The sequence below is a fragment of the Endocarpon pusillum genome (assembly GCF_000464535.1).
Source record: "Endocarpon pusillum Z07020 unplaced genomic scaffold scaffold176, whole genome shotgun sequence".
NCBI classification, from domain to species: domain Eukaryota; kingdom Fungi; phylum Ascomycota; class Eurotiomycetes; order Verrucariales; family Verrucariaceae; genus Endocarpon; species Endocarpon pusillum.
In genome coordinates, this window is record NW_006916072.1 from 47,068 (window position 1) to 61,811 (window position 14,744).

General features: G+C 51.1%; 6 protein-coding genes across 6 annotated transcripts; 3 read left to right on the top strand and 3 right to left on the bottom strand.

Moving 5' to 3' along the window:
- Positions 1-3,604: 3,604 nt before the first annotated feature.
- EPUS_04058 (uncharacterized protein) lies at positions 3,605-4,006 on the bottom strand (the record flags this gene model as incomplete). The annotated part of the gene is made up of 1 exon (XM_007802672.1): positions 3,605-4,006. One exon carries the CDS (start codon positions 4,004-4,006, stop codon positions 3,605-3,607), a length of 402 nt encoding a protein of 133 aa, XP_007800863.1.
- Positions 4,007-4,629: 623 nt separating this feature from the next.
- EPUS_04059 (ATPase get3) lies at positions 4,630-5,756 on the top strand (the record flags this gene model as incomplete). The annotated part of the gene is made up of 3 exons (XM_007802673.1): positions 4,630-5,019; positions 5,066-5,655; positions 5,714-5,756. 3 exons carry the CDS (start codon positions 4,630-4,632, stop codon positions 5,754-5,756), a joined length of 1,023 nt encoding a protein of 340 aa, XP_007800864.1.
- A 541-nt stretch (positions 5,757-6,297) lies between these two features.
- EPUS_04060 (uncharacterized protein) lies at positions 6,298-7,039 on the bottom strand (the record flags this gene model as incomplete). Its single annotated transcript, XM_007802674.1, has 4 exons — positions 6,298-6,432; positions 6,507-6,672; positions 6,719-6,974; positions 7,027-7,039. 4 exons carry the CDS (start codon positions 7,037-7,039, stop codon positions 6,298-6,300), a joined length of 570 nt encoding a protein of 189 aa, XP_007800865.1.
- Positions 7,040-8,292: 1,253 nt separating this feature from the next.
- Positions 8,293-8,876, bottom strand: EPUS_04061 (uncharacterized protein; the record flags this gene model as incomplete). Its single annotated transcript, XM_007802675.1, has 2 exons — positions 8,293-8,679; positions 8,730-8,876. The coding sequence occupies 2 exons, from the start codon at positions 8,874-8,876 to the stop codon at positions 8,293-8,295; spliced, it is 534 nt and encodes a 177-aa protein (XP_007800866.1).
- Positions 8,877-9,656: 780 nt separating this feature from the next.
- On the top strand, positions 9,657-11,111 carry EPUS_04062 (uncharacterized protein; the record flags this gene model as incomplete). The annotated part of the gene is made up of 1 exon (XM_007802676.1): positions 9,657-11,111. The coding sequence occupies one exon, from the start codon at positions 9,657-9,659 to the stop codon at positions 11,109-11,111; it is 1,455 nt and encodes a 484-aa protein (XP_007800867.1).
- Positions 11,112-11,554: 443 nt separating this feature from the next.
- Positions 11,555-14,374, top strand: EPUS_04063 (uncharacterized protein; the record flags this gene model as incomplete). Its single annotated transcript, XM_007802677.1, has 1 exon — positions 11,555-14,374. One exon carries the CDS (start codon positions 11,555-11,557, stop codon positions 14,372-14,374), a length of 2,820 nt encoding a protein of 939 aa, XP_007800868.1.
- Between the last annotated feature and the right edge of the window lie 370 nt (positions 14,375-14,744).

The following is a 14,744-nucleotide window of genomic DNA, read 5'->3' on the forward strand; positions in this document are numbered from 1 at the left end:
ACGATGGGTTGGATCGTTTATCCTCCATCTCAACGCATGCGCCATGCTGGTGCTGCCGCCCAGATTCTTCGAAAATGAAAGACAAGTGTACATACCCCTGCTACAATGTCGCCCATGGATCTTGTTTATGCCCCTCCAACCTCCCGGTTCACACCGACCCTATCCCTTTCCAGTATATCGCGGAGAGAGGACGAAGCTCCACATCAAACCGGACATTCAAAGGGTACCACTTCTGTCGACAATCGGAGGTTACGACTACGCTGGAACGTTGAGCAGGGGAGCTGTGAACAGATCCTACTTTTCGTCCCTGCGAGTAGCGCGCTGGGGCAGTCAACCAATGGAGGACGAACGTCGTTTCTGAAGAGGGGGGGCGCCCCATTCTGCTCGGTGAGTCTTCGTCCCCGCGTGGGTTCAACGCTGTCTCCAACGTTGTCTCCAACTGCAATGATCGGCTCTCAGGTCGTCTCCCATGCCGGGCGGAGCGTTGATCGAGCCCGATTTACTAGACAGACACAACTCAAAAGCTGTTGCGAGATAACCCTGCAGCGGTTACATGTGGGATTGGGTAACACAGTAATGGTGGTAGGGATGGTGACATTGGGGGGAGGTTGCAATCATGCAGGTGCCAGCTTCATTCACCTTGACAGGTCCAAGGGATCTAAGCTGGGTGTGTTCTCTGTGAGCGCTTGGGTCGGTGGTCCTGGTGATCTGGTCCCCAGTATGTGTGAGTGGGACGTCATGATGTCTATGACAAGTTTCTGTCAACGTCCTACCTGCAGAGCAGTCTCTCTCCCCCTCCTCTCTCTCCACCGAGGCGCGAATAGGTTACGCTCAAACCCCGGATAACCCGGAGACGCATAAGAGAGAGAGAGAACAGAGACAAGGAGCAGATGGCATGTTCGGTGACTTTGTAGGAAAGATCGTCACCAGACTCAGGCTCGTCACGGTGTAGCAGTCGACAATGGATGTCTTAGGCCAGCCTCATTCAAGCACGCGACAGTTGGGAACCGGGAATATGAGAAGATTCCTGGAAGGGGCATCGGCGGAGGGGAGGATACGTGATATGGCATTTCAGGAAACGGGTATTGATCATCATAAAGCGAGGGCAGGTGGTGTGAAAGATATAAAAGGCCAAGGTCAATTGGGATTATGCACGGTCAGAACGTAGCACATGGATTGATGTGGTGAGGCTGGAGGAGGAGGATCGTCACTCCATCAACTCACGCTGATAGCGAGTCGATACGGAGTACGTGGGTGGTAACACGGAAATAGAGTATTTCTTCTCAGACCTCCTACGTAGTACGTACGCAGTGCATCACATGCATCACAGCGCGTCGGAAGCCGAGATAACCGAGGTAGCACAGTGATATCCCAGTGATATCCCTGAACGACGGTTGCAAGTGGAAAGTTATTGAACATACGAGACGGCCCCCAATACTCCGTAACTAACTTACTCCGTACTCTCAACACCGAGAGATTCAGCCAGCGTGGCGTCCGGGATGCCGCATTTTCCATTTTCAGTTTTCAGTTTTCCGTTTTCAGCCTCCCACCTGGGAGATATCAAGACTACGTATGCCTCAGAAGTCGGGCAACGTGCACGTCACCCAATCTCGGAGATAGAGGAGACGACGTCCATCCTGCGCGCAACAACACACCCGCACTGTTGCGATGGTGTCCAAGCAAAGGACTGTTGACAGAAACCACAGACCCCATCATCAATAAGAGATCGACACGATAGACGCGAGCTCGATAGCTTGATAGCTTGATAGCTTGACAGCTTGACAGCTTGACCCCATGGCTCCATGGCTCCATGGCTACATGGCTACATGGCTACATGGACCCCACCAAGCTGCTCACAATCACAGCTGTGTTGGGGGTGGAAGTGAGGCGGACAAACGAGGCAGGAGGCAACTGACCCGTAACAACCAATCGCACGGAAATTGGGACCCACCGGACTGGCTGTCCTTGGCTGCAGCGCTAGGCCCAAACAAGCCGGCAATGCTATATTATATATCTGAAGCATCGGGAATGTTGAGCTGCCCACCACCAGGCTGCCACTTCTTCAATCCCCTTCGATCTCACTCCAGACACTATTGCTGCTGCTCCCCCTCCCCCTCCTCCTCCTACTTCTCCTCCTTGTGCAACCGTCGGCGACCATGGCACAGCCCAATACTCACACCCAAGAGTATTGGCTACCAGGATTCGGACTCAGCAGACAAATAGTCATCGGACATATCCAATACTTCCTCGGACCTTCCGCTCGAGCGAGGCCTTACAGATATCAACAGAGGGACGGGTACTTGATTTTTGGCCCGCAGTTGACCAGGGTAGGTAAGCTCGAGCGGCACTCAGCATTCTTCCAGCCTCTGACATTTCGAAGCGTCAGATTGAGGATCTTCAGAGCCTGTCGCAGGAGTACGAGAGGCAGGAGACCCTTCGAATGAGCCGATCCAGTGACCAACGGGACCCATACATAAACCAGTTGATCCCAGATGTGGGGAGAACGTCAAGTTATGGCTCGTCCAGACACGCAAGGTGAATTCTCGTTACTTGGAGGCTATCAACATCTCCATCCAATCCTCGGTGCGGGGAGGGCTTGTGACGCTCGTGCAACACGTGCGCTATGCTGCCACATCAGATGTAGGATATATGCGGCAATGATGGTGCCCCGTCACGCGACCGGGAGGGACGGTCAGTTGCAGCAGGCACGCCGGTCGAGATGGCTGAATATCTCGAGCTCGACAACAACGTTGGAATGGAAGGGTCTTAGTATACGCGAGAGACTCCACACTAGATCGCAATGTACGATACAGAACAACGGCCGCTTCAGCGCAGCAATCGTGACATCCTAAATGCTAGTAGTGAAACGTTGTAATGCTTTCGTCGCGTCCAGGTAGCCTGTCCCGTAGAGATGAGCATTCCGTTCGGATTTCTGGGCTACAAACTGCATAGATTCCAAGTTTCCCACAGATACCCCATCGACCACTGCAAAGACAACAAGGACCGGACAGAATAGTCGCCGTCACCGGGGGTGTAGGCCAGAAGCTACTGGAGGAAGCAGTACTTTCCGAAAACACCATCCAATCTACCATGTTGTAAGCTACAATCTGTAGACTGCAAGTGGCGCGAGCGACGGTGAGGCTATCGAAAAGAATGCTAGACTTCCACAGCACCTGAAGCGTGGTCATACGTGCCGTAACGCTTTTGCAAGTAGCACTGAAGCCCGATAAGGCTCTATCGATGAATTGGTGTGTTACAGGAATGGGCAGGTTAATCTGCTGCTAGACAATACAACGTCTGACAAATGAAGAGCGGGAGCGCAGGATTCGCATCTATTGAGCATCACTTCATTGGAGTGAGACAAAGTCGTCGCGGGTTTGCTAGACTGCTTAGGTTGTGCAGGGGATCCAGGGTCCACGAAAGATGAGAACTATGCCTTGAATGGCCGTGCATAGGGCTGATGGAAGGGACTGAAATGTTTGGGGAGAACAGTATCCAGCTCAGAGTCGGGAGTTGGATTTGCGCACCAATACAAGGCCTGGCCTGCTTGCGGGGTGGATACGTGGCCTACCGCCAAAAATCTGGGGCGATTTGGTTTTTGGCTTCACGATCCCCGATACGTCGTGTATGTCCATGGCCCAACGAGTACCGGCACATGGTAATGTCTTGTTCCCTTCTCAACGAAGAATTTAACCTCAATCTCGGGCCAGAAACAATTAATCTTCCTTTCCTCGTACCATTTCCCAACGTCAAACTTGAGGCTCCATGTGGACTTATCACCATGATCAAATTGATCTAACACGTCTTGCACCGCAAACTTGGTGTTTGGGATCCACTCTTTGACCCGACCGTCCTCGTTAGTTACCGCGTGAAAGCCGACGCCCGAGGCCGGTACTTCTTGGGAAGAAAGCCTTGGGGCAAGGAGAGTGAGCAGGACGTTAAGGTTTGAGGCCGGTGTGCCGGAGACTGTATCGAGAACATGACAGGTAATGGGTGAGGAAGCCATCTTCTGGAAGGAAGAGGTCTAAACAGAGTTGGGATAGAAGCTTAAGGCAGAAACGGGATGGAAAGGCGCCCGTGTTCTAGGGCATCAGGCTATTATCGTCCTGGGTCCAGTTGAGCCGCAATGTCGTGTAACCAGGGCTGAATGCAAGATCGGAATACCCGGGCTCACGAGATGATGCGTAGGTGCGTAAAGAGCAGAAAGTGAGGATGATGATTAATGAAGCTCAATATCAGCGCTTCTCTGCCCAAGGCCGTTATCGATAGCCACAACTAGTACGTAATACGTGGTAATTACTAGTACCCCGTACTGACTAACTGATTCTAGATTCTACCGAGTAGTTAGATTCTAGATTCCCACGTCACTTCCTTCTCAAGCCACGTCCTTGCTTTTGTGTCTCGCATCAGCCACATACACGTGCTTACTGCTTAGCATCTCACACCTTTACCTGCGTCCGCAACTGACTTGTGAAATTACTACGTAGTACGTCCCAGCCGAACATCCCATACATCTCTCGTCCTCGGAAAAAAGCAGAAGCAATCAGGCCATCGCTTCAACTCGAACAGGTACAGACGTCATACCAAACTAACAATCCTCCGGTAACAACACCCCGCCCATTTCTGAACATGGCATCAGCCACTGTTGACGCCGACGATACTCTTGAACCTTCTCTCCAAAACCTCATCGACCAAAAATCCTTGCGATGGATCTTCGTTGGTGGAAAAGGCGGCGTGGGCAAAACCACAACGTCCTGTTCTCTTGCAATCCAAATGGCCAAAGCTCGAAAATCCGTGCTGCTGATCTCAACAGATCCCGCACACAATCTGAGCGATGCGTTCAGTCAGAAGTTCGGCAAGGATGCTAGACTGGTCGAGGGTTTCAGCAATCTGAGCGCCATGGAGATCGATCCGAATGGGAGTATCAATGACCTGATCGCTTCCGGTGGAGATGAGGCGCAGGACGCCATGGCCCAGATGGGTGGTATGGGTGGAATGATGCAAGATCTTGCCTTCAGTGTGAGTCGCCACCCCCTAATCCTGTAGCCAATGCTAACGAGAATAGATACCTGGTGTTGACGAAGCAATGTCCTTTGCCGAAGTGCTGAAACAAGTCAAATCCCTATCCTACGAGGTAATCATCTTCGACACTGCTCCGACCGGCCATACCCTCCGCTTCCTCCAATTCCCTACCGTTTTAGAAAAAGCCTTGGCCAAAGTTTCCCAATTGTCAACACAATTCGGTCCCATGCTTAACTCAGTCATTGGTGCTCGAGGCGGGCTACCTGGCGGCCAGAGCTTGGACGATCTGATTCAGAAGATGGAGGCATTGCGCGAAACCATCGGCGAAGTCAATACGCAGTTCAAGAACCCCGATATGACGACCTTTGTGTGCGTGTGCATTGCTGAATTCCTCTCCCTCTACGAGACCGAAAGGATGATTCAAGAGCTGGCGAGCTACGAAATTGACACCCACTGCATCGTCGTCAATCAGTTGTTGTTTCCCAAAAAGAGTAACCACTGTGAGCAGTGTAATGCGAGACGAAAGATGCAGATGAAGTATCTGGATCAGATTGAAGAGCTGTACGACGAGTTTAACGTGGTGAAGATGCCGCTGCTGGTGGAGGAGGTGAGAGGCAAGGAGAAACTGGAGAGGTATGCCCATTGCGTCGAGACCAAAGATGCAGAATGACAGCTAACAACTACCCTGTAGCTTTTCGGAGATGCTGGTTCATCCATATGTTCCACCAGAGTAAACATAGAGTCCGCGTGAGTGGTCACAATGAAGAATGCAAAGTATAGATATGAGTAGAAGGTCTTTGAATGCTGTTTCGTCTCCCTTCCCAATGATGGTGCAAAATGAATTCGATCGATCAGTTTTCCTTTCTAACCCTCCGATTCCCAGGCAAGCCTGCAGGATGCAAATAACTCTAAACTCCCAGCTATCTTCATACAGCAACATGTGCAGCTAACATACGTCTTTTACAACGTATTCAACGGAATTGCCAGGGGAGAATATCGCTAGGCAACAGATTTGAGATAAAAACAAACACCGACCACATGGACCAGCCATGCAGTATTAGGAATCGCTCGCATGCCGACAGGTGTAAAAGATCCAGGAACGCCAACCCATCAAGGTCTTCTATTTTTACGCCGCTTCTTGTGGTCCGGAAACATATCCGACTTTTCCAGTAACCATGTGTTCAACCCAAATTTTTTAAAGATATTGTAAGTGAAAAAGGCAGGTCCTTCTCCATCAGCAGAAAAGGTTCTCGCACCCGACAGGAAGTAGGCTCATCAACTCGATTGTTGCATACTGATCCAAGCCAGCATTCGTTCTAAAGAAGGATCTTCATCAAGCCAATGACCAGCTCTTCGATCGGCGTCACGAAGATTGCTGGTAACCTGCTGGTCGATTATTTGTGAAAGCTCCTAACAGCTATTTGTTAGCCTCAAACTGCATCACCTGTGGAACATAACCCCCCCAAAGCGACCATGATACTCACATCTGCAAGTCGTTGGTCTACCATCCGCAAAGCACTGGCATGTTTCGAAGATGGTGGTTCGCCCCGAAGAACTTGCCACCGGGACTGTACCCATCTAGTCGCAGCTGCTGCTCGAAGATATGTCTTGTGGGCTTGAAAGCGACGTGTGGAAGCATCAAGAATGATTCTAAACCATGTCAGCTTCAACAGACAGAGACATGGAACAATCTCACCTTTGCAACGAGGCCTTCTGCACCTCACTTTCACCTATGCTGACAGCAAGACCAAGGCTGCCCGGGTCAAACTGTGATGCCAGAATCGTTTGTGCCTCTATGCTGCATTGGCGAAGTACAACATATCCATCAGTATAATAAGATTGATGGTCTGGAGGATTTGCTTGTGCACGCGAGACATGACTTGCGATATGCAGTTGTATTGTTCGAAAATCGTTCATGATCTCCACTACTCGGAGCGCTCGTGCTTCATTCACTGAGACATGTGTTAGTGAGTGAGGTATTGTACCAAGCAGGTACACACTTACGTCCGTCGGCCATGCCCAAGCTTTGAATGGATGTCGCCTCAGACTTTGGAGTGCATTGACCCTAAGAAAAGTAGATGCCAAACGGCTGGACTTGGAACCAGGAGGGAGGCGCGCCGTTGAATGCTTTTCTTGCCATGCCAGAAGCGACTCTTGTCCCGTCCTCCACCGTCATATATGTCCGTATAATCCCACGAGGGAGGGGACAGTAAGGTAACATCATCACGTTCATCGCCCCATATCACATAATCCATTCCGGCGTCCAGTAAGAGTAGAGGGATGCCTTTTGGTTTGACTGGGCGGCCCGTAGCGAAGTAAAAATAAGGAAGCCATTTCAATTCGGGCAGCCATAAAGTAGAAAAACAGCAACATAGACGAGCCTTGTAGAGCTGGAGTCCTTACATTTACACTAGGTACTACTAGTAGACAAATGGAAATGAAACAGTAAGGCCAAGGAGCTGGAAATTTGGGGGGACAATAGGAACTCTGAGGCGTAAGGAAGCCATGATTGGACATTGGTTATAGGAAGCCTATTAACTCATCAGCAAGCCACGAGACGATATGCACGAGATTTTCCCAGCTTAACGGCCCACGTGGAAGAGAAGTCCAATCTTCAGGTGGTGGTGTATGAAGTTCAAGCTGACACCGAGGGAAGAAATGCATGACTAAGCGAAGAGACGCGGTTAGAATTGCTGAAGATGAGCGCCACCAGATTATTTAACGCACCAAGGCGTGCCTAACGCGCATTAGTGTCAGCCTTGGCGGTACCTCAAAGGGGGCTGAGGCCGACAGGATCATGAGCTGAACCGACCATATCTTCCCAAATGCATGGGCCATCTTTGGATCTTGGGATTAGTGAACAAACGGCTGTCAGCCATGGCTATTTCGGACGATCAAGGCGTTGCATTGTATCCTAGAGCCGGAAGCCGGGCCTAATCGACGATAGCAACCCTCTGTAATGATTGGACCCATTGCTTCACACCGTCTCAAACCTAAGCCCCGGGTGTTGCCCAGCGAGCTGGGTAAGCTTTGTAGAGCCGCAACGAACGGCTGCATATAGCTGACCTGAACGGTAAGACTTTCATTGGAGGCCCAATGCCGCTGTCAAGTCAACGATCGCGATGAATAGGCCTGCACACATGAGCTGAGTGACCCGCTTTTTTGCGGTTGACTTGTATGTTTTGGATATCGCCTGCAAAAGAGAACCCATGCCCTGCGTAATAAGCCGGCAAGTCCGATATCATGAAATCAACCTTTTATTGGTCATAGCTAGTCTCTTTCACTGATTGCTTGAAGTCTCTCATCGATTTGTTCTTCGGTCAAAGTCTTGAATGCCGGATCTGACCCGTCCTTTCCGTCGGACTGGGGCCCACCAACAATGCCGACCTCCAGCTCGCCTTTCTTGAAATCCACACTCAACACTGTGCTGAGGGTGCTGATACCCAATTCGACAACTTCTTCCCAGTCTCCTGGTGCACAGTCCTTGTTCTTCAATTTCTTTTCAAGATGATTGAGAGCCTCTTGTTGCTTTGGACCAGATGCTGTGGCTTTGTAGCCGACGTAGTAGCCTGCAGGGTCACACTTGTACAGCTGGGGTCCCAATTCGTCGTCGACAGAGATGAGGGTTGTGGCCACGCCTAATGGTCGCATGTATGCCTAGTGGTCACAGGTGAGAAGAAGTTGCCACATCAGAAATAGTTTCTTACCCTTTGTGTGTAAACCTGGTTGATATTTGCCAATCTTTTGGCCAACACGTCGCATGGCATTTCGTAACCAAACTTGTATCTGAACTCTGCAGCTTCTCCTCGAGCACGATCCACTGAAGCTCGAGCATCGGCTATGGAGCCAGTCATGACGCAACCGACGGAAGGTGATATTCGAAAGACATGAGACACAGAAGAAGGATCAATCAATTTGTCCTGGATGGCTCAGATTACGATGTTGAGCAAAGATGTTCTGCAACTTACGGGCACTTTCTTCTGAGACAGCACGACTGCACAATTCTTTCCCCGAACACCGACCGATGTTATATTAGCAGCTGTGATAGCTTTGAATGCATATTCTGGTAGACGAAAGCTTGTAAGTATTGGACCGCATGAATGACGTTGCTATGGCGGCTTGGATGTGCAACGTGTCGAGAGATTTGGGGAGATAGTAGAGTAGGAGTGCCTTTCGGGCGACGAACCAACTTGGTATAATCGCCCCTGATCAGAGAAGATGGTAATGTGCCGGTCATAGCCTGCGCTGCCTATCAAATTGTTCTGTCAGCTTTGACTTTATCCATGGTGGTTATGAGCTTGGCTACTAACCTGACATGATCCAAGGTTCGGGACTGTGGTTACGGATTGGTCGATGCGGATGTGGTGTAGTTTAGTCAAGATATGTGGAAGGACTGCAGAGCTGTAGCAATAGTGAACTGGTAGATCTGGGAGCGCTGTTGTTTCTGGTCGTTGAAGTTTGTGGAACGCGTAGCTTGAGTTGCCTGCCAAAGAGCTTTTTGTGTTTGGGTCGGCCGGAGAACTTTGGTGGCACCTGCCACCCAAATTTTTGGGCAACGTCAAGTGTCCCGCTATGAATGCATACAACACCGGTTGCAGAACGAAGCTACTCGGAGTAAAGCTACAGCAGCAACAATGACAAATGCTCTGACAGATAGCAATGGGACACCAGCTTCCGATGCAGTACCCTCACAACGGGTGCCCGCATGGAGAAAACTGGGCCTCAAATTGAAATTTGCCAACGAGCATACTGACCAGCCTACACAGATTGACAGCAATGTGTCCATTAATAGAAAGCGTCCACGGGACGAAGATTCCTCGAAGATACCAGAAACAACAGGGTCTAGGCGTGTACTTAGAAAGCGACCGCGACTCGATCCACCGAAACCTCGACCAGCCAAGTCCAATGACACTAACGACAAACCCCTCTCTCCTTCTTTGAAACGCGATAGCAACGGTATCCGGAAGACAGTATCGTTTACATCAGATACCAAGGCTGAAGACGGGGATTCCTCCAAGAGTCTCATCGCTAACTGGGAAGCCCAACACGATCACTCTACTTTGTTGTCGAGTCAGCCAGAAAATCCCAAACCATCGAAGAAGAAAGTTGCCAAATCGAAGAAATCGAACTCTCGTGCTACCACAAAGAAACCACATGCGGCCCTCGAGTACCTGACACAATTTTGCGAGTCCAGAACAACATGGAAGTATAGGAAGAATCAAGAGGTTTGGATCTTAAAGCACCTGTTCTCAATTGATCATATTCCTTCATCCTACGACGCTTCCCTTTGTCAGTACCTCAAAGGTCTGAAGTCCGACTCCACACGTTCGAGATTACAAAGAGAAGCGGAGGACATCGTACAGAAGGATCGTGAGCAGCAAATCGAATATCTCGTTTCGACCGGTAGTGAGGACAACGTGGATGAGGTGAATAAGGTGCCTGCCGAGATGGAAGACCCGGAGCGGCGAAGAGCTTACTACGAAGACTCGGTCAGGAGATTTAAGAGAAAAGTGGAGCAGCATCTGCATGAAGAAGCAGAGGAAGAGCTGAAGTGGGTGAGTCCAGAGCGGCTTGCGAAACGACGCCGGGCTGAGATAATGCTGTGGGCAACAAGAGCGACTCCATCCAGTAAAGAGACCACGCAAGGTAGTGAGGCAACAACATCGTCTCAAAGCGCCTCACGGAATCATGGTAGCGCTCGAGAGGATGGATATCCAGGAGGTGGCCTTCAGAAGAAGAGAAAGAACAGGACTTCGGTCATTGAGCTGTCAAGCAGCAGCAGCAGCAGTGAAGACGAAAGCGGTGATTCTAGCAGCGAGTCAGATAACGACAACGGAGGAAGTGGAACAGGGTCTCAAAGCAGAAGCAGAAGCGTGAGTACGGGCACGGGCACGAGGACAAGCGCGCAGACATCTGCGTCAACGCGTTCGCAACAAAACTTAAGCCAAGATGAAGACACAGGGTCCAATACGAGCACGAGCACGAGCACGAGCACGAGCGAAAGCTCTGATGATGAGTCGGGCTCAGACCTGCAGGGTGCTGTTGGTGCCCAACGCCGGTCAAAGTCCATCATCTCAATTAGCTCATGATACAGAGATATCAGCGGGGTTGGGACGTCTAGGAGGTCGCTGGATGTTGATGCAAAGCTGGCAGCCGCAACAGCAGCTCATAAGTAGGTATGGTCCGTTGTATGGCCTGGAGGATACCACAGATAGTAGGGCACTCTTAGAAGGCCTAGTAGTACTTACCACGGTTGGGTTAAATCCGGAAAATGACACTTCGACTCTTTCCTCTCGTTCCCTGCTGGTCCCCGCTGGTCCCCTATGTACTGCCAGTGGTCTTCAAATGAGTTGTGTTTCAGGGTTGGGCTTTGGCAGCTGCGGGGTCCTCCGGTCGCTCCGGTCCGTCCGAAGGTCCGACTGCACCTGCATTTTGACCCGAAGACCCCACGTCTCCCCTCTTCCACGCCAAACGCGTCAACATCGCACGCAAATGCAACGCACCGGCACTCTCGCGCGCATAAGCCCAAGCCATGGGCGATAACCGCTCTAATCGAGTCGACAGCACGCTGAACGCCCTGCTCGACAGTTTCATCGCTCCTCGAGCAGCTGGAGAAGATGAAGAAGCATTCGAAGAACGAGCGGAATATGCGTTGGAGCGCGGAAAGAACACCGTGAACCAGGGCAGCTCGATCACGGCCGGCGAGATCAACCAGGCCCACGACCTGATCCGACGCAAATTACTGCGCGACAATGCGTCGCCGGAAAAAGCTGCACGCTTCGGGAATCTCTACTCTCGGCTACTTTCGACGCCGGTCCTGAACCAAAAATGGTCGATACTGTACCTTCTGTACAGGCTTGCAGAGGAAGAGCCAGGGGAGCATCGACGAGGACCCCTTGCAGAGTCAGCACAGCTCGCCAACCTATTCCACAGAGAATCCACCGAGAAGTTAAAGGCGCTCAAAGACTTGGATGATTCTGGGCCTGAACACACTTCGCTACTGAATGGCTCTGACGTTATGAGCAACGGCGGCTTTTCAGGCCAGGAGTATCCCTCTCACGCTCGCTCAAGAACCCAGAAGCCTCCTGTCCCCAAAATCAACCATGCAGAACCCGGCGTTGATCAGGAAGTGGAAGCTAAAGATTACACAATCGATCCTCCCGAAGATGCTCTCCTACGAGATCTACCCTTTAATCTGCAAGGCCTCTCCTCAGCCCATCTGAACTTTACAAGTTCCACTACAGTCAAACTTCCCCCAACCTTACCGATTCCTATCATTTCGCTGCTTCACAGCCTTGCGGAACCATGCCTGCTATACCGTGGCCTTTTCGAATTCACACAAGCATCAGATGGCGGGCTGGTCAGTCAAAGTCTTCGAGCAGCAATAGGGATCGAGCTACGCTCTTATCTTAGCCTCGTCGCAACACTAGAAGGAGAGATTAGAAGGTGGTTGACTGCTGTGGAGAAAGATGATACACCAATGGGGGTCCGAAAGGCCGGGGTGACCCTGAAACGTTGCGTGATCTGGACAAGAGATGCCACGATGGGATTACGTCTGATGACTCTGGTGGTGGAAGAGTCCAAGCAGAAAATAGGGGGCCAATTGATCTCTCTCATTCATGGTTTCTCTTCGTCCCATGGCGACCCTTTCGTGGGCGCATTTGCCGAAAGATTACTCACCCGAGTCACCCGGCCTTTCTATGATATGCTTCGACGGTGGATCTATGACGGAGAATTGGTAGACCCATACCATGAATTCTTCGTATCTGAGCCTGACCCATCCACTCGCCCCGACGTTGATCCAAGGCGAGTCGAGACATCTGTGTGGGAAGACAAATATAGCCTCGATCCATCGATGATGCCTTCCATCATCTCCGCCGACTTTGCAAAGAAGATCTTCCTCATCGGCAAATCTCTCAACTTCCTCCGTCACAACTGCGGTGATTCAGATTGGGTAATTGAGCACTCCAAGTCAGCAACCAAAGAACTCCGGTACGGAGACACCGCCACACTTGAAGCTTCTATCGATAAAGCCTACAAAACCACAATGACGCGACTCACTCACCTCATGTCCCACAAATATCACCTCTTTACTCATTTTAACGCCATCAAGAAGTATCTACTTCTCTCACAAGGCGACTTCATCGCTCTGCTCATGGAATCGCTTGCGCCACACCTCGATCGTCCCGCATACTCACAATACCGCCACACCCTGACATCACAACTTGAACACGCCATACGGCATTCTAACGCACAATACGACGACCCGGAGGTGTTGCGTCGACTTGATGCTCGAATGGTAGAGCTTGGCTCTGGAGAAATCGGTTGGGACTCCTTCACGCTAGAGTACAAAATCTCACCACCATGTGATGTCGTCATCACCCAGTGGGCAAGCATGCAGTATCTCAAAGTATTCAATCTACTCTGGCGGATCAAGCGGGTCGAGTTCTCGCTATCGACGACCTGGCGGCGCTGCATGACCGGATCGAGAGGCATTCTCTCCTCCGTCGAGGATAGAGTCGGTGGGGATTGGAAACGAGCTCGATGCGTGATTGCTGAGATGGTCCATTTCGTTAATCAGCTGCAATACTATATCCTCTTTGAAGTGATTGAAGCTAGTTGGGATCAGTTGCAGACAGCGATGAACAAACAGGATTCCACACTCGACGACCTGATCGAAGCCCACAAGAAATACATCAACTCCATCACGCACAAAGGTCTGCTCGGCAACCCCCGACATGCCAGTACGGGCCAACGGGAGGATTCATTCCTATCGCAGCTACACTACGTCCTGAAGAATATGTTGGCGTACAAGGATGTCGTGGACGGGCTGTACTCGTACTCCATAGCGGAGTTCACTCGACGACAGGAATTCAGTGCCAAGATCGAGCACCGGACTGCACAGGGGAAATGGGGCATCACGGAGCGAGACCTGCTTCCATCGGAATCCTCACGTGCCTCGACACCTATCTCTGTGGGCAACCAGCCGTATCGGCAATCCGCGCTCCTGTCTGACAGTGACTCGCCACTCCCGCTCGGCTCCATTGGCGCAGGAGCTGACAAGAACCTCCTCGTTTCGCTTCGTGCGCGTCTCCTTCAGCTCTCCGCAGAGTTCAAGAGCAGAGTCAACATGCTGCTCTATGATCTTGCGCATCAGCCGGATGTGGATATGCGGTTTCTGGGTGTGGTGATGAATTTCAATGAAGTCTATAAGCCGGTCAATGTGAGGAGGCAGAAGGTGAAAGAGCGGGAAAGGGAGAGGAGGGAGATGGAGAGAAGAAGTAGGGAGGTTAGTGCCGTTGCTGGTGAGGAAGGGGAGGGGAGTGGGAGCCGAAGCGCTGCAAGAGCTTGAAGGCGGATTATATTGCCGGTGATGGCGAATCACAGCGATACGGACTGAGCTGATAATTGCAGGGAGACCTAGAAAGGTGTTGACTGAGTTAAAAATGAAGCGTTGGAGGAATGTATCGAAGCATAATTGGAGACTGTGCTGTTTCGGGCTTGATGCTAAGTCGTCTGATGCCAAGACGCTCGCATGAAGATGACCTTCAAGTTGCATATCATCTGAAGAGAGCTCGGCGAGGTGTGGCACTTCGTATTACTGTTGGGCTCATGTAGCCTTCGAAGCCTGGGGTTTCTGTTAGTCTCCCGCAACTTGAGCGGTTTTTCCCTGCCAGCAAGGCCGCAGGATGTCGCTTGACTTACCAGCGAAGGCCACCACA